This window comes from Macaca fascicularis, chromosome X, assembly GCF_037993035.2.
Source record: "Macaca fascicularis isolate 582-1 chromosome X, T2T-MFA8v1.1".
NCBI classification, from domain to species: domain Eukaryota; kingdom Metazoa; phylum Chordata; class Mammalia; order Primates; family Cercopithecidae; genus Macaca; species Macaca fascicularis.
The window spans coordinates 2,257,354-2,281,232 of NC_088395.1; the positions used below are offsets into that span (position 1 = coordinate 2,257,354).

A 23,879-nucleotide genomic window follows, 5' to 3' on the forward strand; every position below is an offset into this window, starting at 1 on the left:
AGGCTGGAGTGCAGTGGCATAATCTCAGCTCACTGCAACCTCCGCCTCCCAGGTTCAACCGATTCTCCTGCCTCAGCCTCCCGAGTAGCTGGGATTACAGGCATGTGCCACCATACCTGTATACTTTTGTATTTTTTTTTTTTTTGGTAGAGACGGGGTTTCGGCATGTTAGTCAGGCTGGTCTTGAACTCCTGACCTCAGGTAATCTGCCCGCCTTGGCCTACCAAACTGCTGGGATGACAGGCATGAGCCACTGCACCTGACAATTTTTAAAATGTTTAGTAGAGATGGGGTTTCACTGTGTTGCCCAGGCTGGTCTTGAATTCCTGGGCTCAAGGGATCCTCCCTCCATGGCCTCCCAAAGTGTTGGTATTATAGGCATGAGCCACTGCACCGAGTCTCAGCCACTTCTTGATGATCTTCCCACATTTTCTTAGATGAACGAAAACTATCTTATGCCATCTGTCACCCCAAGATAATAAAGGCCCCTTCCCAGAGGAATGTATCCTCCTCACAGCCCCCTCAAACACCCAGACATCTTGTTAGCTGTGTAGATATGAAAACTAACCCTTAGCCATATGTCTGCCAAGTTTTTCTTCTTGGGGCTAATAATAAACTAAATGTATTAAAACTTGAGTCGATGGGATGCGGTGGCTCACGCCTGTCATCCCAGCACTTCGGGAGGCCGAGGTGGGCAGATTACCTGAGGTTAGGAGTTCAAGACCAGCCTGGCTAACATGCCGAAACCCCGTCTCTACTGAAAAAAAAAAAAAAGTATACAGGTATGGTGGCACATGCCTGTAATCCCAGCTACTCGGGAGGCTGAGGCAGGAGAATCGCCTGAAGCTGAGGAGATGGAGGTTGCAGTGACCTGAGACGGCACCACTGCACTCCAGCCTGGGGGACAGAGTGAGACTCTGACTCAAAAAAAAAGAAAAAGAAAAACATGTTATTCTTTAATCATAAATACAATTAAAATTGTGCTTATGAAATATGCCTTTTCAAACTTTGTCTCTTAGCTTTTGACCCTGTTCTGGGGTAGGTCGAGGTACTTGTGTGAATTTTTCTGCCTAGTTGTCTGACTGGCACGTTGAGCGCCTGCCCAGTCAAAGCTGAGACCAGCAAGGGTGGAGTGCCGTGTTCCCCTGTGCAAAGGGTTAGGAGCCTTCCTGAGTTTTTCTGAGACACACAGAAACCAGACCTCCTTGAGGAAAATGACTGTTGAATAACTCGATTGTTAACATCATTGTGTGAACTTTGCCAGCCACTTTTTGTTGTTGTTGTTTTAATGGAAAGCATCCCTTCCCACAGCTCTGGAGACCCTGTGAGAGGCATCTCATTCTATAGAATGCACCGACAGGCCGGGCGCGGTGCTTCACTCCTGTCATCCCAGCACTTTGGGAGGCCGAGGCGGGCAGATCACCTGAGGTCAGAAGTTCGAGACCAGCCTGGCCAACATGGCGAAACCCCGTCTCTACTGAAAATACAAAACAATTAGCCATACCTAGTGGTGGGCACCTGCAATCCCGGCTACTTGGGAGGCTGAGGCAGGAGAATTGCTTGAACCCGGGAGGCGGAGGTTGTGGTGAGCCGAGATCGTGCCACTGTACTCCAGCCTGGACGACAGAGTGAGGCTCCGTCTAAATAATAATAATAATAAAGTAATAATAATAATAGTGCACAAACAGCACACTGCGCCAACATCAGCTGATAAATACATTTCCACCCATGCTCCTCTGCAGGGCCAGTGAATACTCTGTTATCCAAGTGCCACCAAGCTAATGGTATACAGGCTAGGGCTCTGTTTTCACAATGACACAAAGAGCTGCACCTGAGCCGTGTGGTTTCAAAAAATATTTTATTTTCTGGAATAGCCATAATATCTCAGCTCTGTCTTTATGCCCTCTCTCCACACGGAGGAGGCAGAAGCTATGACAACACTGAGGTGTCACACATCACACCAGCAAAACAGAATAATGGGAGTGTTTAGGAGACTGTAGAAAATGCTCACCAGGGTGCATACGGACAGGATGGGGGCTGGGTGTCGCTGGGCTGCTGCTGTCTGTCAAGGACATTCAGAGAGATACACATGTCCCCTGGTGCAGGGCCCGCCTCAATCTTCATCTCTTCACTCTCATATGTTAAGTGAAGCAGAGGAAGAACAGCAGAGAGTCCTCCGCGGCTGCTGGACTCGGCAATGCAACTGTCACAGGTGATGAGACTGGGAATGTGCCTTACACATCCCATAGAGTCCGACGGTCACGAATGCAAGATTTGCTTCAAGAAATTTCTGGGATTCTTGTTTCATGTGCAAAGTGTCTAGTCTGAATTTGTAGGGTGATGCCGTTCTTCCAAGATGTGACTTTTCCTCTTTGCAACAGACAGGATAGGAATATTTGGGGTCACTTGGCAACAATGATGACGGGGAATCCTGTGTGTCTCTTCCCTGGAGCATTTGCTCTGCACACAGAAGGAAGCCATTTGCACTGGATAGAGTCTGTATGAAGCTGGCAGCAGGGATTGCATCGGAGAGTTAAGTAGGGCAAGCCTCCGAGTTGCACCCACTTTAACGATGGTATAATCTGAAGCCGATTTGTCCTCTGGACGTCTCCAGCCAGTACTAAGAGTGAACAGTTCCACTGGGCTTCCCTTGGGCATTGGAACCTCTGTGAATTCTGACTCTGCACAAGAGGAAGGCGGATGAAAACTTCACAACAGAGTGGGCCAGGCAGGGGGTCAGAGATGGCTGGATGGGACCACAAGGATGGATGGAGGTTACAGATGCCAGCACGGCCCCGGAGGTGGCACTGCCCATGAGTCCTGGTTGCCCGGTGATGGCTTGGCAGAATGAGTGACGGGTGGGGGAGATGGCCTTAATCCTTATTGACAGTCATCCCACCCTTCACCCCCGCAGTGCAGCTGGGTTGACATGCTGGTGGACAGTCTTCAGAGAAGGGCCGAGCAGTGACCTTCAGAGATCCATCCCTCCACACTGGAGTCCTGGCCTGCTGGTGGCTTACGAGGGGGATGATGTTACCGCTCCCTGGCTTGCACCTGGCATGCAGGCAAACTGAAGACTCCACAGCCACCAGCGCTCTCCATCATTGTAGGGGCCCTAAGTAGATGCAAAGGAAAGGAAAAAAGAGTAAGAAAAAAAATCAATGGTGATCTGATGAAAGATTACCTCCCCCAACTCCCTGCCACCCCCTCATTCTCTTTAGAGACAAGGTCTGGCTCTGTTCCCCAGGCTGGAGTGCAGAATCATAGCAATCAAACTCTTGCACTTTTTTATTTTTTTAGAGACAGGAGCTGGCTCTGCTACCCAGGCTGGAGTACAGTGGCACAATCAGAGCTGACTGTAATCTCAAACTCTTGCACTTGTTAAATTTTGTTAGAGACGGGGCCTGGCTCTGTTACCCTGGCAGGAGTGCAGTGGCACAATCATAGCGATCAAACTCTTGCACTTTTAAATTTTTTTAGAGATGGTGCCTGGCTCTGTTGCTTAGGCTGGAGTGCAGTGCCACAATCACAGCTGACTGTAATCTCAAACTCTTGCACTTTTAAATTTTTTTCGAGATGGGGCCTGGCTCTGTTGCTTAGGCTGGGCACATTGGCGCAACCATAGCTGTCATCTGAAATGCCTGGGCTTAAACAATTCTTCTGCCTCAGCCTCTTGAGTAGTTAATGCTACAGGTGTGTGCACCAAGTAGCTAATTTAAAAAAATTTTTTTTTTTTTGTCTCGTTAAGCTTCCCAGGCTGGTCTTGAACTCCTGGACTCAAGTAATCCTCCCACCTCAGCCTCCCAAAGTGCTGTGCTGACAAGCAAGAGCCACTGTGCCCAGCCAGTATGTCTCTTTAATGCTACTGACAAGTCATTTCACCCAGCACTTTGGTTCCTAGTATCATGTTCAGATAAAAAGTACCAGGGCTCTCTGGAATAATGGTTAATTCTAAGAATGGAGCTTGGGTGATACAGATATGCCTGGACCATCTTGTAGTACAAGCAAATAAGAAAATGCTCAAACACACAAAAAACTGAGGGTGTGTGAAAGATAAGCAAAAGCCAACCTGAAAGAGCTCCTGGTGCTCAAAGCTGAAATGACTTGGGCAATAAGATGAAATAATATTAGATTTATTCAAGGCAGTCAATAATTGAATAAATACATAAAGGAAGGAGGAGATACAAATCTCCCATGCAGAAGAGTTCCAAATAATTGATGTAGATATTTTATTCTCAAGAAGATGAAATACAACTCCCCACTCCATTAAGTGTGGGTTGCATGTAGAGACTTCCTTTCAAAGAGCATGGTCAGGGAGATCAATAACTTTTCAGTGGAGAAATCTGACAAACACCACCTCAGACGTGATCAAGCCAATGTCAACGGTGGTAGGTCATGCTGACAGTATGTACCTTGATATGATGTAATGAGAATGACTCTTCATCTCTGCCGTCATCCTCCCCAAAGCCAAGCACCCTAGTCTCACCATGAGAAAAATTGCAGACAAATCCCAACAGAGGGACAGCTTGACAAAATACCTGACCCGTTGTCCTCAAGACAATGCTTCTCGTACAGTCTGCAGGAACGTGAGCCAAATAAACCTCTTTTCTTTATAAATCATGCAGCTCAGATACTCCTCTATAGCAATACAAAATGGACTAATACACAAGCCACATCCAAGTGCCATTTGTGGCTAGGGGTCCTTGTATGGTCTGCAGGCCTTGCTTTGGATGACCTTGAAGTAAGGTCTTGTATTTGACTCTTGAACAGTCTGCAGAACCGTGAGCCAAATAAATATCTTTTTAAATCAAAAAACCCATGCAAGAGTCATGTACAAGACCTTGCTTCAAGGTCATGAAAAACAAGACAAGTCTGAGAAACTGTCACAGCCAAGAGGAGACATGACTCAATGTAATGTGGGTTCTGGATGAGATCCTGGGACAGAAAGAGGATATCAGGAGGAAAGCAGTGAAGTCCAGTCAACAGAAGAGTTGAGATTACAAAGGGTGTGGGGTGGGGGGCGGCCAGGACACCCTAACCAGTACCTGCATAACTAGCATATAACTAGCATTTTTCCTTTCTTTTTTTTTTTGAGAAGGAGTCTCACTTTGTCACCCAGGCTGGAGTGCAGTAGCGCGATCTCAGCTCACTGCAAGCTCCGCCTCCCGGGTTCAAGCATTTCTCCTGCCTCAGCCTCCCAAGTAGCTGGGACTACAGGTACCCGCCACCACACCTGGCTCATTTTTTGTATTTTTAGTAGAGATGGGGTTTCACCGTGTTAGCCAGGATGGTCTCCATCTCCTGACCTCGTGATCCGCCCGCCTCGGCCTCCCAAAGTGCTGGGATTACAGGTGTGAGCCACCGCGCCTAGCCGCATTTTTCCATTTATAGATTATTTGTATTCTGTATATGGTAGAACCAAATGAAAGTCAAGACACAAGCATCTAGGGTGTCTGGAGCCTGAGAAGACCTATCTAGGAGGTTGACAGAAATTCTGAACCCCCACTGACTCTCAGTTTACCCAGAAAGGCAATGATCCAGTAAAGAAGCAGACTGTAGTCCTGTGTGAATTTGCTTGGGCTGTGTGCGGGGAGGCCCCTCTGTCGGGGATAGTTCTGGCTAAAGAGCACACGTAGAAAACTACCAGACGGTTGAGAGTGATGACGAGAGAAGAGCCAGGGAAGGAAGAGATGCTGTCTTCAGGGCCAGGGCAGAGAAATTCCGTAAGAACAGCATAGTGTTAGCTGGAAGACAAAATGAGACTTGTGCTACCCAGCACTGGGGGCACCAGTCACAAATGGCATTTGGATGTGGTTTGCATCTTAGTCCATTTTGTGTTGCTATAAAGGAATACCTGAGGCTGGGTGACTTACTAAAGAAAAGGGCTGTATTAGGCTTACTGTTCTGCAAACGGTATCAGAAGCAGGCATGGCGTTGGCATCTGCTCAGCTTCTGGTGAGGCCTCAGAAAGCTTTTACGCGTGGAGGAAGGCAAGGGGAACCAGAGTGTCACAGGATGAGAGACGGAGCAAGAGAGAGAGGAGGAGCAGCCAGGCTCTTTTTAACAATCAGCTCTTACATGAACGAATATTGTGAGAACTCACACATTTCCGTGAGGACAGCACCAAGTCATTCACGAGGGATCTGTTCCCGTGACCAAAACACCTCCCACCAGGCCCCACCCCCAACACTGGGGATTCTATTTTAACAGGAGATTTGGAAGGGACAAACCCCCAGAGGATGTCAGTTCATCTGAACTGAGATGTGCTCTAAGTGTACAATAGACACTGGATTTGAAGACTTGGTGCGAAAAAAGAATGTGCACTATCTCACTTATGACTATACATACAATTCTAATCTATTCTAAATAACTTTATATACTATTCTAAATAACTACATATACAATTCTAAATCTATTCTAAATAACTACATATACAATTCTAAATCTATTCTAAATAACTATACAATTCTAAATCTATTCTAAATAACTATATATAGAAAATTCTAAATACATTCTAAATAACTATACAATTCTAAATAATTATACCCATATATACAATTCTAAATATATTTACACATATTTAAAAATATATAAATTTGAAATAAATTATGTGTATATGTATACAATTATTTCATATACTTATAAAATACATATATTCATTTATGATATTTATAAACATATGTTTATATAGGAAAAAAATATATATTTTTGAGACTGAGTTTCACTCTTGAGTGCAGTGGCACGATCTCAGCTCACTGCAACCTCTGCCTCCCGGTTTCAAGCGATTCTCCTGCCTCAGCCTCCTAAATAGCTGGGATTACAAGCATGCGCTACCATGCTCGGCTAATTGTTTGTATTTTTAGTAGAGATGGGGTTTCTCCATGTTGGTCAGGCTGGCCTCGAACTCCCAACCTCAGATGATCCGCCTGCCTTGGCCTCCCAAAGTGCTGGGATTACAGGCATAAGTCACCACGCCCGGCCAGAAATATATCTTAATAAAATGTGTACATATTTAACATTAAAAATATATATATAAATTTATATATTTATATAAATATACATTTTGAAATGACACTATTTCATATAGTGATAAAGTATCTTACATATAAATATATTGTAATAAAATTTGTACAAATTTAATAAACTGAAAAATACACATAAGCTTTAAATTTGTTTATGTAAATATAAACATATACATGTTGAAATGAGACTATTTGATATAGTGATTGAATATATATGAAAATATATTTTAATAAAATTTGTACATATTTAATTAATTTTAAAATATAAACTGTAAATTTATATATTTATGTAAACATAGAAATATACATACATGTTAAAATGACACTAAATAGTGCCATTAAATACCATATTTATTATTAAATACCATATTTGCATATATATTTTAATAAATTTTATACAAATTTAATAAATTTAAAAACATACATAAAAATAAATTTATATATTTATGTAAATATAAATATATATACCTGTTAAAAGGAGACTGTTTAGATATAGTGATTAAACATATTATTAAAATTGATTTCACCATTTTCATTTTACTCCTTTGTTAATGTGTTTAGCAAAGAGTTTTCAATTGCTCATGTGGATCATATTGTATTTCTTTTCTTTTTTTTTTCAGACTGAGTCTCACTCTGTCGCCCAGGCTGGACTGCAATGGCGCCATCTTGGCTCACTGCAACCTCTGACTCCTGGGTTCAAGCAGTTCTCCTGCCTCAGCCTCCTGAGTAGCTGGGATTACAAGCACCTGCCACCACACCCGGTTAATTTTTGTATTTTAAGTAGAGTAGGGGGTTTCACCATGTTGGCCAGGCTGGTCTCAAACTCCTGACCTCAAGTGATCCACCCACCTTGGTCTCCCAAAGTGCTGGGATTATAGGCGTGAGATACCACACCCAGCCCATATTGTATTTCTAACGGGCAGAGTTGTTCCAGACCCTGAAAACCCGGGGCATCCAGGGAAAATACAGAAACAGGGCTCCGGGTACCTCAGTGGAGTACTAGGTGGGGCTGTAGTCACGTAGCTGTGTTCCCCAGAGGCCCCCCAAACCCCCATGATCTCTATGGACACTGGGCCGGGCAGGCTGCCGCTCCATCTCTCACCCCTGTGAACCCCAGCCCCTCCACCTTTCACAGCGGCTTGAAGACTCTTCCCAATTAGGATGACCTGAACAGCTGGATCAAGGAAGACTCAGTGCCCCAGGGAGCCGTCCTTGCTCCAGGCAAATCAGCTGGAGCAACTTGGAAGTGACTAGATAGTTATTCTGAGCACTTGGGACGAAGCTTGGGGGTACAGGGAATTCCTTGATACTTTCTCAAAGAATTCAAAGCCTACTGAAAAGGGCTTTCCTTCACTTGAGTATCTCAAATGTTCAGCTGGGAATGACTTCTACCACCTCCTGAATCGCAGCTGTTGGTAAGAGAATGGGTTGATCCCCACAAAGTATCACGATGATCACACTTGCTAGCCCCAGGAACCAGCCGCATCCAATTCAGCTTTTGCAAGGAGTCTAATTCCTGTCTGTCTTTTCCTCACCTGTAACTCTCTAAATCTTATCTTTAAGAATGGGTGGGTGCTGGCCGTGGTGGCTCAAGTCTATAATCCCAGCACTTTGGGAGGCTGAGGCGGATGGATCACCTGAGGACAGGAGTTCGAGACCAGCCTGGCCAACATGGTGAAACCCTGTCTCTACTAAAAATACAAAGATTAGCTGAGCGTGGTGGCGGGCGCCTGTAGTCCCAGCTACTCGGGAGGCTGAGGCAGGAGAATCGCTTGAACCCGGGAGGCGGAGGTTGCAGTGAGCTGAGATCATGCCACTGCACTCCAGCCTGGGCGACAGAGCTAGATTCCATCTCAAAACAAAGAACAAACAAACAAACAAAAGGAATGGGTAGGTCTCCACCCATTCCTGTGTGTTTCCATGAGACTGACGCCCAACAGGGTTGAGTCAGACGGCCAAGAAGCTGGAGTAATTCGAGAGGCACAGAGAGTGCTGTTTCTGGCTGGCCTTAGAGTTGGGGTTGCCACCTTCACAAAGCATCCCTGGCTTGCTTTCAGACACAGAGATTCTGGGAGGTCTCAGGAAAATCCGACAATACTGCAAGAGGTGTAAACATACCCACTCATGCTGTCTTGTTTAACGCCAACACGGCTCCGGGGAGCAGGAAGAAGGGCCAGAGGGAACAATACGCAGGATGATGGCTTTGCTTTTGAACTGCACTAATTATGTTCCAGGTACGCCACCGCTTTCAGAGTCAGTTTCCAGAGGTGCAATTTTAGTACACAAGAACCTTTATCAGCCCCTTACTTTCTCTGTTTCTTCATGAATTCTTGAGGTAGAGCTCCAACATGGAGAACCATGGTGCTCCATGTGAGTGGTGGACCTCGGCCAGGTGACTCGGGTCTCAGGCAGCACGTCTGCGAGTGAGGATCATGTTACTTACCCGCCAAAGCTCATGTGTGCATAAGGCGTTGTCATAAGGTGGGTTCTGCAGACACAGAGACTGAGGTTGGGATTCAAAGGCATAGAGCATTTGCAGAGGGAGGGAGGGAAGCCCGTTTAAAAAGGCACTAAACCGGCCAAGGGTGGTGGCTCACGCCTGTACTCCCAACACTTTGGGAGGCTGAGGCGGGCGGATCACGAGGTCAAAAGATCAAGACCATCCTGGCCAACATAGTGAAGCCTCGTCTCTATTAAAAATACAAAAATTAGCCAGGCGTGGCAGCGTGCACCTGTAGTCCCAGCTACTTGGGAGGCTGAGGCAGGAGAATCGCCTGAACCCGGGAGGCGGAGGTTGTGGTGAGCTGAGATCGTGCCACTGCACTCCAGCCTGGCGACAGAGCAACACTCTGTCTCAAAAAAAAAAAAAAAAAAAAAAAAAAGGCACTGAGGCATGATTTGGTCTCAGGACATAGCTCAATGTGGTCAGCAGCAGGCTCTGGAATACAAACTGGGCTGCAGAATTTGCTGCCTTTGGGCATGAAAGAGTGTGTGTGTGTGTGTGTGTGTGTGTGTGTGTGTGTGTGCGCGCGTGCGCATATGTATGCATGCATGATCTCACTTGCTGTGGCTTCCTCTACCTGAAACGAATCTTCGCGTTATCTGGATAACCGTATCTTGACCTTCAGGGTTACACCAAGCATCACAATGCCTTAAACATCTCCTCCCAGGCCCACCTGGGTTCCTCCTGTTCCTGTAGCACAGAGACTCTGAGATCTGTCTGCCAGCTGTTTTATGGCATGTGGCCCAGACTTCTGTTACACCCTGGATCCAAATGTACCATGATGATCCAATGACCTTGCCATCTCCCCCGCTGAGAATTTACACTCAGAGAGCAGGAACCAGGTTTGTCCAGTGTTATACCTGCTGGTACAGAAGAACTAGGAGAGGTTTGTGAAATGAGTGTTTCAGGCTAAACTGTGTCTCTTCGAAACGCCTATGTTGAAACCTTAGCCCTCATTGTGACGGTGTTTGGAGATAAGGCCTTCAAACAGGTAATTATGCGAAAATTGTGTCATAAGGATAGGGCCTGATCCAACAGGACTGGTGCCCTTAAAAGAAGAGGAGACGAGGACACAGACACACACAGAGGGTTGACCCTGTGAGGACACAGGGAGAAGACGGCATCTCCAAGCCCAGGAGAGAGGCTTCAGGAGGAACCAGCCCTGCCCACACCTTGATCTCAGACGTCCAGCCTCCAGGACTGTGGGAGAATCAATGCCTGTTGCTTATAAGCCACCCAGTCTATGGTATTCTGTGATAGCAGCCTGAGATGCACTAAGACACTTCATAAGACAAGGAGATGAGGACACAGACACACACAGGGGTACGATCCTCTGAGGACCCAGGGAGAAGACAGTGTCTCCAAGCCTAGGAGAGAGGCCTCAGGAGGAACCAGCTCTGTCCACACCTGGATCTCCGACTTCCAGCCTCCAGGACTCCAGGAGAATCAACGTCCCTTGTTGAAGCCCCCAAGTTGGTGGTCCTTTGTTATGGCAGCCTTAGCAAACTAATACAATGAATGAATCAAACAGCACATAGATTACAATTCTAGCTGTGCTATCCAATAGAATAGCCACCAGCCACACGTGGCTGTTTATGTTTCAATCAATTATAGCTCAATAAAAATAAATATTCAAGCCTTGAATGAATCCATACTCAATAGCCACTTATGGTTGGTGGTTCCAACACTGCAGTTGTCTTCCTCCTCACAAGTCGTGTTCTTGGTTGAATTCACCTCCCCTACCCCTGAGGAAAGCACCCTTGTGTCTCTGCACTTCTGAAGGTTACTGCCCCACCATCTGTCCCCAGACGGAGAGCCCTTGCAGGATGCAAGGGGATATTGAAGTGATGTTTGCACTGGGCAGGATGGCTCAGGCCTGTAATCCCAGCACTTTGGGAGCCCAAGGTGGGTGGATCACCTGAGGTCAGGAGTTCGAGACCAGCCTGGCCAACATGGCAAAACTAAAAATACAAAATTAAGCCAGGCGCAGTGGCACATGCCTGTAATTCTAGCTGCCCGGAAGGCTGAGGCAGGAGAATCACTTGAACTCAGGAGGCAGAGGTTGCGGTGAGCTGAGATCGTGCCATTGCAGCACTCCAGCCTGGGCGACAGAGTGAGACCCTGTCTCAAAACAAAAACAAAAACAAAAAAACAGTTAAAAATAAAAAAAGAAGAAGAAAAAGAAATGATGTTTGCCATGGTTAGGGTGGCTCACACCTCTACTCTCAGCACTTTGGGAGGCTGAAGCAGGAGGATCAGTTGAGTCCAGGAGTTTCAGAACAGCCTGGGTAACATGGTGAAACCCCATGTCTACAAAAAATACAAAAATTAGCCTGGTGTGGTGTTACATGCCTGTAGTCCCAGCTACTCAGGAGGATGAGGTGAGAGAATCACCTGTAGTCCCAGCTACTCGGGAGGCTGAGGCAGGAGAATCACTTGAACCGGATCTCGGCTCACTGCAACCTCCACCTGCTGGGTTCAAGGGATTCTCCTGCCTCAGTCTCCTGAGTAACTGGGATTACAGGTGATTGCCTGCCACCACACCCAGCTGATTTTTTGTTTTTGTTTTTTTTAGTAGAGACAGGGTTGGCCTGTCTCTACAGCCATGTTGGCCAGGCTGGTCTCGAACTCCTGAACCTCAAGTGATCCGCCTGCCTTGGTCTCCCCAAAGATTTTTTCTTAAGCATCTTTTTAAGATGCCTTTGTTCTCATATTTCTGTTTGTCTCTACTATTTTATTCACTTAGTTTTTTTTTGTTTTGTCTTTTGTGGTCTTGACATTTTTGCTGACGGTAGGAAAGATCCAATTTCCATGTTATTGTAATTCCCATTAGACTTGTCCATCGGTGTCATACTAAAAGATGAGATATTAAAGAAAATTGGCCTGGAATGGTGGCTCATGCCTGTAATCCCAGCACTTTGTGAGGCCAAGGCAGGCGGATCATTTGAGGTCAGGATTCGAGACTAGCCTGGCCAACACAGTGAAACCCCATCTCTACTAAAAATACAAAAATTAGCTGGGTGTGGTGGTGGGTGCCTATAGTCCCAGCTACTCAGGAGGCTGAGGCAGGAGCATCACTTGAACCCGGGAGGAGGAGGTTACAGTAAGCTGAGATCACGCCATGTCCAGCCTGGGCAACAGAGCGAGACCCCGTCTCCAAAAAAAAAGAAAAAAGAGAATCATATTTAATTCATTTAGCTTTCATCGTAATTATAGTCACACTTCACACACATGGGAATGAGGGAGCAATGAAGAGTAATGCAGCAATGCCTTGTGTCAGACCACCATTAATGGGTCGGTTTTGGGGATACTTTGCTTTTCTCTTTCACGAATGATGTCCGTCCATTTTCCCCGAGGATCTTTTCGTGAGCCTTCTGTATGGTGGGCTCACTTCTGACCTGAATCACTGCATTCACGCCAACAGAACCAAAGCATAGGTATGCTTAGTCATCCGATGACTCAGAGACAGGGGTAGGCGGACGGAATGGAAGGGTGCCTGGTCAGATGGTAAGAGATAGTACAATGACATGAAAAATAGCCACCGCTGACCGCGGGCAACCTGGCCTTGAGATCGCTAGTGGAAAGTTATTTATTTACTATTTATTTATTTTGAGACAGGGTCCCGCTCTGTCGCCCAGGCTGGAGTGCAGTGGCACGATCTCAGCTCATTGCAACCTCTGCCTCCCGGGTTCAAGTGATTCTCCCACCTCAGCCTCCCAAGTAGCTTGGATTACAGGTGTGCACTACCACACCTGGCTAATTTTTGTATTCTTGCTAGAGACGGGGTTTCACCATGTTGGCCAGGCTGGTCTCGAACTCCTGACCTCAAGTGATCTGCCAGCCTGGCCCTCCCGAAGTGCTGGGATTGCAGGCGTGAGACACCGCACCCGGCCATGGACAGCTTTTAGAGCACATAATTACAGACAGTTTTCACCTTCCCCAGAAGAAAACATAACAGCCTATCCAAAGGTTTCGTAATAAAAGCATAAAATTGTCGTAAATCCACAGTAGGTATTCAATAAATGTATACATCTTGCTCCCACACCCGAAAAGTCCTAGTTAGGAGGTGAGCGAGGAGAGTTTACAACAGAAATTGCACCTGAGGTTTTGCACACGAGTGAGTTTGATCCCTTCCCTCCAGTAGGCAGGCTACTCATTCAAAGGGCCCAGTTTGCTTCAAACTATTTTTGGAACTGTTTCAGAATTGCCTCCAAGCGCCTGTCTAGACCTTACCTTACGCTGGCGCTATTTTGAGCTAAAAGCCATATTGATTAAATTGGCTTCTAAAGTTATCCCCCAGACTTGGCGCTGAAGGAGGCTTAGGTATTTCCAAAAATCCTTGCCTCTGCCTGGAAGGCTCCCTAGCTAAGGATGCAAGACAAGGACCAAGGACAACATTTCTTGAAAGATCCTGCCTCTGGGGACAGTTTCGGTAAGGAAGCGCTCAGGTTTGTGAGACAGCAGCAGGGCGCTGGGACCCTTCTCAGATGGGGGTATATCCCCCTCTAGGTCAGCACGCCCTACCCCAGCACTGCATTGACTGTAGGTACCTCCAAAGTCACCCTTTCTATTTCACTCATGTTTCCCTTGAATTTACACTTTACATGTTGCTAGACCAAATCGGCGGAGGGGAAAAAATAACTCATGGAAACATGATCTTTTTAGAAATGGCATTACTCAGAAAGCACAGCAGGGGTTTGGCTTATGTTACGGTGTTGTTTTCCTGCTTTGAGGCGCTGTTACAGATTCTTCTTCTCACTGTACAGCTTCCCGGCCTGACACGCTGCCTTGGGAAGTGCGTGAAAGTGAACGCAGCTTCCTCTTCCCCTTAGGAGCCCTCCGTTTCGTGTCTCCCACATCCTGAAAGGACCCAGCTCTCTGAGTCAGGCCTCAGTACTGTCCCTCCTACTCCAAATCCACATCTATTTCCTACTTCACCTTCTAAATGGGATTTAGCTTGACACTGTGGAGCTCAGAGTATCACGGAGCTAATATGTAAGAGCCAGACTGGTCTTTCCTTCTCTGTTGGCACCTTGCAATTCTCTATTATCTTTCAGCCTCTGCCTCCCCTCTCCCCCTGCTTTCTTTCTTTTTTTTTTTTTTTTTACAGACATCTGCAATGCAGGCAAGTTCCAATATGAACATCTGTGGAACAGGGCCTGAGAAGAGGAGATATAAAAGGATCTTAATTTTAGGGTAAAGGAGGAGAAGAATCGTTAAGGAGCATCTCAATAACCTGAGCCACATTCTCAGACTCCATCTTCATTAACTGAGAACAGCTTTGAAAGCAACAGTGAGATTTTCAACCCAATTCTTTGTCCCCCGCGTCACTTATCTTGAATTCCAAAATGTTTTCTTCTGCAAAAGAACCTTGTTTTTTTTTTTTTTTTTCCAGTGATATAAATTTGAAAGGTATGTAAATATTCTTATTGAGTGTGAAGTCCTATGACCCAAACACTTGCTTCTTCGTCTCTCCTCCCCGCTACACTTCCCTTGGGGAAGTGTACACAACAAGGCAAACACCTCCGACCACTTCTGAGGCAGCCTGTTTTTTTTTCTTTTCTTTTCTTTTCTTTTTTCTGAGATGGAGTCTCACTCTGTTGCCCAGGCTGGAGTGCAGTGGCGCAGTCTCGGCTCACTGCAACCCCCACCTCCCAGGTTCAAGCGATTTTTCTGCCTCAGCCTCCTAAGTAGCTGGGATTACAGATGTGTGCCACCATGCTTGGCTGATTTTTGCATTTTTAGTAGAAACGGGGTTTCACCATGTTGGCCAGGATGGTCTGGAACTCCTGACCTCAAGTGATCTGCCCGCCTCAGCCTCCCAAAGTGATGGGATTATAGGTGTGAGCCACCGTGCCTGGCCCCTACTTTTTTTTTCTTATAGAGATAGAGTCTCACTATGTTGCCCGGGCTGGTATCGAACTCCTGGGCTCAATCGATCCTTCCACCTCGGCCTCCCAAAGTGCTGGGATTACAGTCGTGAGCCGCCGTGCCCACCCTGTCTTTAACGATCAGCTTGAGAAAGTTCTCTCTCATCTAGTTGACCACATCTCTCTCATCACTGCCACCAACTGTCCCTCATTATGGTGTCTAGATGTTTTGTCTTGCTACATCTCAGGCTTCATTACACATCTAACTTACCCTCTTCCCTCAACTCTTCTTGTACAGAAGCTGAGGTTTCCAGGAGGCCCTCTCTGCCCCTTGGGGGACCTGCCCCTTAAATTCGGAAGCTGCCAAAACCATAAAAGGGAGATTTTAGGAGCAGGATTCACACTACATGGGATCCCAAGAAAAAATGCATTTAGGGCCAGTTTTTCAGCATCTTCGCTTTAAGGTTCACTTTTTTTTAGACTCATAAAAATCTTTACAGTTTGGAACACATAAAATATATTGGCTGGGTGTGGTGGCTCACCCTTGTAATCCCAGCACCTTGGGAGGCTGAGGCAGGCAGATCACTTGCGGTCAGAAATTGGAGACCAGCCTGGTCAACATGGCGAAACCCCATATCTACTAAAAATACAAAAATTAGCCAGATGTGGTGACACAAGCCTGTAATCCCAGCTGCTCGGGAGGCTGAGGCAGAAGAATTGCTAGAGTCCAAGAGGCAGAGGTTGCAGTGAGCCAAGATTGCACCACTACACTCCAGCCTGGGCAACAGAGAGAGAAACTCCTTCTCAAAAAAAAAAAAAAAAAAAAACAGCGCGCACACACACATTATATATATATAAAGATCCTCTTACAAAATAAGAGAGTTTTCCTTATTCTAGGGATATAACTGACAACTTCTAAAAGATGGAAAAACTCTTGAATTGACTTTTTAAATTTTTTATGACTGATTGTCAATATCAAAAAATACATCAAAAGCCTGTAATGCCAGCACTTTGGGAGATCGAGGTGGGTGGATCACTTGAGGTCAGGAGTTCGAAACCAGCCTGGCCAACATGATGAAATGAGGTCTCTACTAAAAAGTCCAAAAATTAGCTGGGCATGGTGGCTCAGGCCTGTGGTCCAAGCTACTCAGGAGGCTGAGGCATGAGAATTGCTTAAGCCTGGAAGGTAGAGGTTGCAGAGAGCCAAGATCACACCATTGCACTCCAACCTGGGTGACAGAGCCAGACCCTGTCTTAAAAAAAAAAATACATAAAAAGTTTTAAAAATGGAAACCTGTGTGAGCAGCATCTAGAAACAGATAATTAGCAGTTATTCCATAATCAATTTTTAAAAAACTTTAAAGAGAATGATTAATTTTAAACCCTAAAGGAGAGCTGCAAGTAGAAATATAATTTAAAACTTTTGTGTAATACCACTGCAATATATGTGAGATTTTACATGCACACACACACACCCCCCATAAACACACATGTGTGCCACAGGTCCGTTGGTAAAAGCTTGGTTACTGATGATTGAGATTTTTCTTTTATTCTTGGGGAAGTTACATAACCTTTTTTTTTTTTTTTCCCAGCCTTATTTTTCCCTTCTGTGTAATTGGGATACTAATTATATTCATGTTGCTGTCAGGAGGGTAAAATACAATGTATATAATATTATTTTCGCTCCAGGTCTGGTGTTCAGTAAAAGACTCAGCAACTATTAGGTGTAATTGTTATTCATAGGAAACTGTAGGTCTTTTGACAGTAATCATAACCACCCTGGCATGTGTGGGTTGTCCATAGAAAATTAAGATAATAGCACACAGGTTTCTGTGTCATCATGCTCTTCCCAGCTTAATTGAGATTGTCCTTTTTTCCAGTCAGGGCTTATCTTTCTAGGTTCCAGGAAAGCATCCTGAGTGACCATGCTGCTGTTTTGATACTCATATCTTCTTTAGGTGTGAAATACCCAAACGGGCCAGAAGCAGTAGCTCATACCTGTAATCCTAAGCACTTTGGGAGGCTGAGGCGGGCAGATCATGAGGTTAGGAGTTTGAGACCAGCCTGGCCAACATGGGTGAAACCCCATCTCTACTAAAAATATAAAAATTAGCCGGGCGTAGTGGCACGTGCCTGTAATCCCAGCTACTCAGGAGGCTGAGGCAGGAGAATCGCTTGAACCTGGGAGGCAGAGGTTGCAGTGAGCCGAGACTGCACCACTGCACTCCAGCCTGGGTGACAGAGCAAGACTCCATCTCAAAAAAAAAAAAAAAAAGAAAAGAAAAGAAATACCCAAATGGTCACCATGATCTAAGGACTCCCTTGGAGAACTGTTGGATGTCAGTGTGCACTGATGGACATAAAACAGGACCACAGAGAAGAGTCACACGCGCGGAAAGAAATGCCCCCCAATCTGTAGCCAAAAGCTCCAAGTGGTAGTCTGCTGTCACTGTGACAGCTCTGCACTGACTTGCTGTGTGACCTTGGGCAAGAAGCACTTCTACCTGCCTTGGTTTGTGTACCTGAAACAGGGATGTGAGCACCAACCTGGCGTCTTCCCAGGACAGTGGCGTAGATGTGGAGGAACACTGCATGGGAAGGGCTTTTGTAGATTACACAGGAGGCTACACAGACACGAGTTACTGTGATTTCCTTTTGTCTAAAGGTTTCTTTCTGGTTCTAGCCTTGTCTATCTGGGGGAAGGAGACAAGGCTATGTGATGGGGGTGAGTGTTGTTTTCCAAGAGCGTTAATTAGCTGTTCACTTGGTGACTTGGTGAGCGCCCTGCCATTTGAATTCTGAATCCCTGCGTTTTGTTCTCATTTGGTGATGAGCTTTCAGCAGACATGGCAGTGACTATTAAGCAGGAAATTTAATGTAATCATTCGTAGAATCAATATGTAGATGGCTAGTTTCTAATTTATGAGAAGGCATTCTCTGGGAAATTGAATAAACAGTGCTCAATTGGAATGGAAATTTTATGTAAAAAAATAATCCAAGAGAGGCTGAGAATGTACAAGCCCTAAGGAATTATCAGATGTGAATAGGACTTCAGCTATCATGTTTAGGGTGAGCTTGGTTAGCGGCTCACATCCAGTTTCAGCTGCAACTGTATTTTCATATCATTCCCAGACAAGCCCCGCTAGTGGCTGACTCTATAACCCTGTTTCTTCCCAAATCCTAACCTGAGAAACAGGCTTCTTGGATTAAATCTTCCTTTTTCTATTCGACTAGCCCACTGGGTATGTGCTTGGCGTAATTTTGGATCCCCTGGGTGGGATGTGCTTGTGTGAATCTCCAGTAGCCTTTTCTTCTATGCCGGGAATAATCTGCAAAGCGTCCCATTTTGGATTTTCATAATATTTCTTTTCAGTTAATTTAATACCTGGAGCACAGGCAGTACTTCAAAAATATTGGTCCGTTCTGGTGTCAGAGAGTCTTTTCGGACTGAGCTGTAAAAATGGTACATTTGGGTACGTGACCTGGGAGTTGGGGGCCAGGTTGAGGAGAGGCAACAAATTCCAGAAACAAACTTGGCATCTTGGGGGATGTAATACACATACCCAGCCACAGAGTCCCATGAGAAGGTATTTTAATGGAGAATGTGGGGGACTTTGCAAATGTTTTCATTTTCTTAGGGCATATCTGTTATTCTGAAAGTGGTGTGTCTTCCGCCTAACACCCCCTGGCCCCCCGCCACCTTTGCAGACACTGTTGTCTGTGGACATGAGTTAGGTGCTGCAGAATCACTCACGGTGTCAACTCCAATTTTAACTACAGAAAACAGACACACACACACAGTCACACTCACACTCACACCCTAACCATCCCAAATCAGACATTTGCAGTCCCATTGGATTTCCAAAGATTCCTGGGACAAGCAATCCATAGGTTATCCTGGACCCAAAAAAAAAAAAATCCCAGGATTTTTAGTTTCCTTAACCCATAAGCGGCTGGAAACTGTTAATCTGAGAGGAATCCATGAACATAAATAACACCAAGCCGAGCTCTCTCAAATCCGAAGTGAGCCCCCAAACAGCTTCTGTCTGCCCTGATTACCAAAGGAAGCCATACCCACGTATCAATTGGCAGTCTGTGTAAACTGGGTGTTTTTCCTCACCGTTTTATTTATTTATTTGTTTCCCAGAGAAATATTCAAACCTCACCGTTTTATTTATTTATTTGTTTCCCAGAGAAATATTCAAAGGGAGGCATTTTTCTGGCTAAGAAGATATTTATTTAAGTCACAGATTGCTTCACCGTCCCAAACTTGCCCGGCACGCTTGGTGTAGGGCAAAGCCTCATCCTTGTCACATCTGTCCCTCTCCCCTCTGGAGCAGGGGCCAGAGGACTTTGGAGGACACCTCCTCCCCCCACCCCCAAGGCTTCGGCTTCCCTGGGGGCGCTCGGAAGTGTGAGAAAGGCAAACAGTCTTCCGACCTGGTTTAAATTTTGTTTTCCATTGCTCCCTAGAGGTGTCCCTTGGCCGTGGATAACCCTCGCTCGGTTCCTAGCCCCGCGCTCACCGTGTTTGTCCGTGGAGGTTATAGGGGACCTGAGTGCAGGGTCCTCATCGCCGAAGCAGAGGGCTGAGGACTTGATAGCGCCTGGTGTGCCATAGCGCAGCGGACCCACCTGAGAACCCGCGTTCTGCTGCACCAGTGGCGGCCACAGGCGGGAGCGCCTATGCTTCTCGAACCCAAGGCGCCCAGGGGGTGGGTGGGACGGACCTGGAGGGGGCACGGGAGGACCTGCGCCCACCCCTCTGCACGCGCACCTGCCGCTTCCCGTGCCCCATGGGGGAGCCCCGGGCTCAGTGAATCCTCGGGTTCAGTCCCGCGTCCGGATTCAGCTCCTTCCCCGAAGTTGGGGTTCCCCAACCGTGGCCCCCCAAAGCGCCCGCACGAGCGCACTCACCCGCTCTCTCCGGTGCGTCCCTGAAGGTCAAGGCCAGGAGGCGGTGGAGGTGCAGGGCGGGCGGCGGGGCCCGGAGTAGGGGGCGCGGGCGCTGAGCTGGGGGGCACTGCGGGACGGCTCAGTCCCCATGGCCCCGGCGCTGGGGGCGCCCCCTGCGTGGCGACCCCGGGGGTCCGCGGCGCTCAGATGCCATGGTCGCAGTCCACATCGCGGCAGATGTACCATAGGATCACATAGAGGATGAGGAGGATGGCGAAGATGAAGAGGGCCACCAGGATCGCCTTGGTCACCGGCGAGATGAGAGACTGCATGGCCCCAGCGGGGCGCGCGGGAGAGCGGGGGGCGCGCGGGGGCGCGGGGCGCGGCGCTCACGACCCCCGAGCGCGCCCGGAGCCCCGCGCCGGCCCCGCGCCGCATCCGCAATGCTCCGTGCCCGGGACAGACGCTGCCTGGGTGGCTGCTCGGCGGCGGCGGTGGTGGCAGTGGTGGCTGCTCGGAGGCCGGCGCGCTCGGGTGCAGGCGGCTGCGCGCGGGGCTCCCACCGTCCGGGTGCCCCCAGCTGCTGGCGCTCACCGGGCCCGGCGGCCGTGGGGCTGGGCGGGGGGCACGGGGGCCCCGGGGGGCGGCCGGGAAGAGGGGGCGGCGGCCATGGGGGAGAGCAGGAGGAAGGCGGCGCGCCGGGCAAGTCCCCCGAAAACTTGGGGCGGCGGCGGCGCGGTGACAGGTGGAAACGCCAGCCCCGCGGGCAGCAGCGCGCTGCCGTCCACCGGCGGCGGGGGGCGCGGGGGCGCGGGAGGGAGGCGCGGGGGCGAGCGCGCGGGGAGGGGCTGCGGCGCTGGGCGGGGGGCCTCCCTTTGCAGATGGGGAGGGTGCGGGGAGAGCAGGCGTCCCCTACTGCGCGCCTCTCCATCACCCCTCCCACCTCTCTGCTTTCCCCGGTCCCCTCCCTCCAGCGCAGCGGTGGATGTCTCTCTCGTCCTGGTCTTGCATGTCACCCCTTCTTTGGGAGTCCCCTTTCTTTCCTCTTTCCCTCACTCTCACCCTGCACCCCGGTATGGGTGAGCTGCGATATTCTCATCAAAGAATGAAGGTGCCAATGGAGACAGGCTGCCCCTTCTCTCTCTCTGTCTCTTGTACAGGGAAGGGGGTTTCAAGTTGCACCTAACTCATTGCTGACACCAAGCAGGATGGGTCCAGGCAGGAAAAAAGCATACACCCTTGCCCAGAGTCACAGCTTACATAAGGGGAAGGGGGCGACTGGGTTCTGTGATGAAGGGGTGAGGAAGACGTCTTGGTGTGAGACTCACAGTCCCGTGATAAAGGGCGATGCACACAGACGCCTTAGTTTAAGAATCCAGGTTTCTGCCCTTGCATCACAGAAAGCCCTCCACACCACGTTTGTCTCTTACTCTTTGGGGCTTAGCCCTGGGGAATGGAGAGACAGGCGTTGCGGCACGTGGGTGCACACACATTTTTCCTGAAGCGTGAGCTGCGTTTAGGGCTGATGTCTGGTGGAGACACGAACAGGTCAGGGCACAGCACAGAAGGCCGAAGGAGCCCAAATTATCGGGAAAGAAGGTAGTTCCTCCCCAGCTGGGCATCCTGAATACTCTCTTTAAGGGAGGGAGGGAGCTGGCGGTGTTGGACAGGGGTGTAGGGCTTGCACCAGGAATCCATGACATGGAAGAACGGGGACCACCCAGTTTCCCAGCAAATACACAATTCGGGCCTTTCATGCCCTGATTTTTGTCTCCGCTACCTGTGGCCCCTAACACCGGTGAGCAGGAGCTGGTCCCCGATGCCTGGTAGAAGTCTTGGCTTGCCTGCAGTGACGCACTGCTGAGGGAAAATTATATACCTGCATGCAGTGACCCCAGCACCGATGCCCTGCGGTTCTGGGAGACAGAAAGAGCTTCAGGGTTGGAGAGCCTTTGTCTGAGATCCTGGCTCCCGAGGGTAAGGCATTCCTGACCTTCAGAAACAGGAACAAAGGAGAAGATACGACCTGACCCAGGTAAAAATAGCCTCCCCTGCTATGGTCTAGGATGGATTTGCAGCTGAGTAAGGATGCCAGGAAAATGTACCACAATATCAGAGGGCTGTGCGGGTCTGGGGGAAAGGAATTCGTCAAGCACTAAAGTGGTGATGCAGTCTGTCCTCTGCACCCTCCTTCCCAGTGTTTCCATTCCAGAGACAGCTCTTCCCCCAGATGACACAGGTGGGAGGGAGGAGACCCTCTTCCTGCTGAGGGCAAAGAGGAGAGCCCACCTCAGGGTCTCCCAGCAGACAGCGGCGTGGCTGGCATGGCTTTCCCTTGAATCTGCAGTCTGTGAAAGGTTTTCAAGCAAAAGTGGGGAGCAAGGGAAGAGTTTTGTGGATGGTATGACCCATGCCAGCAGGGCTTGCAGCCAGGCAGCTTCTTCTTGCCACTTTAGAGAGGAAATCAAGCGTGTGTGTGTGTGTGTGTGTGTCTGTGCGTGCGCACGCGCCTGTGTGTGTGTGTCTGTGCGTGCGCACGCGCCTGTGTGTGTGTGCGTGTGCGTGTCTGTGCGTGCGCACGCGCGTGTGTATGTGTGTGTGTGTGCACGTGCCCACACGGTGAACTGTCAGTGTGCTGCATGAAAAGGTCCCCGCTCAGCAGCGATAGCGCGCACATTTCCAGGGCAGCAGCTTCTAACTTTCAATTGAACTTGCATTTCCAGCCTCTAGCTGTTCATCGGCTGAGAGAAGAGGGATAATTGAATTTCTATACTTCCACTTCTCTGCACATGAAGAGAATTCCTCAGGGGAAGAAACACCAAAGTTTCAGACAGTTGGTTAAACTTAATTTTGTCTGTACGATTTATCAGATACCCACAGTGAAGCCAAGAGCAGAAAGAACATCCAGGTGGAAAGGTATAAGGCAGGTGTCAGAGCTAATACACCACGATTCCTTTGTCACAAATAGAATTTGATTTTTTTTTTTTTTTTTTTTTTGAGACAGAGTCTTGCTCTGTCACCCAGGCTGAGGTGTGGTGGCACGATCTTGGCTCACTGCAACCTCTGCCTCCCGGGTTCAGGTGATTCTCCTGCCTCAGCCTCCTGAGTAGCTGGGATTAGCCCGCCACCACGTCCAGCTAATTTTTTGTATTTTTAATAGAGACAGGTTTTCACCATGTTGGTCAGGCTGGTCTCCAACTCCTGGCCTCAGGTGATCCACCCACCTTGGCTTCCCAAGGTACTGGGATTACAGGCATGAGCCACTGTGCCTGGCCTAGAATGTGATTTTTAATGTAGGAAGACACAGAACAGAATAGACATCCCAGGAAAAGAAACATGGATTTACACCCAACTGACTTTTGACAAAAGCAGCAGGAATGTACACAGGGAAAAGAACCCTCTATTCAATAAATGGTGCTAGAAAAACTGGATACTGTACTCAGAAGAATAAAACTAGCCCCCATCCCTCACCATACACAAAAACACACTCCACATGAATTAAAGACTGAAATATAAGACCCCAAACGATGAGATGACTAAAGCTAAAAGAGGAAGAAATGCTTCAGGACCTTGGTCCAGGCCACACTT

The 23,879-nt window shown here is 48.0% G+C and overlaps 1 protein-coding gene across 1 annotated transcript; it reads right to left on the reverse strand.

Moving 5' to 3' along the window:
• Window positions 1-1,839: 1,839 nt before the first annotated feature.
• Window positions 1,840-22,968, reverse strand: LOC141409471 (uncharacterized). Its single transcript, XM_074030204.1, has 4 exons — window positions 22,908-22,968; window positions 22,193-22,284; window positions 20,313-21,203; window positions 1,840-3,115 (listed from the first exon to the last, which is right to left on the reverse strand). Exons 1-3 carry the CDS (start codon window positions 22,966-22,968, stop codon window positions 20,340-20,342), a joined length of 1,017 nt encoding a protein of 338 aa, XP_073886305.1. The 3' UTR covers window positions 1,840-3,115; window positions 20,313-20,339.
• Window positions 22,969-23,879: the final 911 nt, after the last annotated feature.

What these genes read in the sequence shown, in the direction of transcription:
- LOC141409471 (XM_074030204.1), bottom strand. Translation starts at nt 22,968, where the DNA reads ATGTGCGCGCTATCGCTGCTGAGCGGGGACCTTTTCATGCAGCACACT. An exon ending in GCACACTGACAGTTCACCGT is followed by an intron (nt 22,285 to 22,907) that starts GTGGGCACGTGC and finishes CTGTTTCTGAAG; the next exon opens with GTCAGGAATGCCTTACCCTC. An exon ending in CCCAGAACCGCAGGGCATCG is followed by an intron (nt 21,204 to 22,192) that starts GTGCTGGGGTCA and finishes GGCGCGCAGTAG; the next exon opens with GGGACGCCTGCTCTCCCCGC.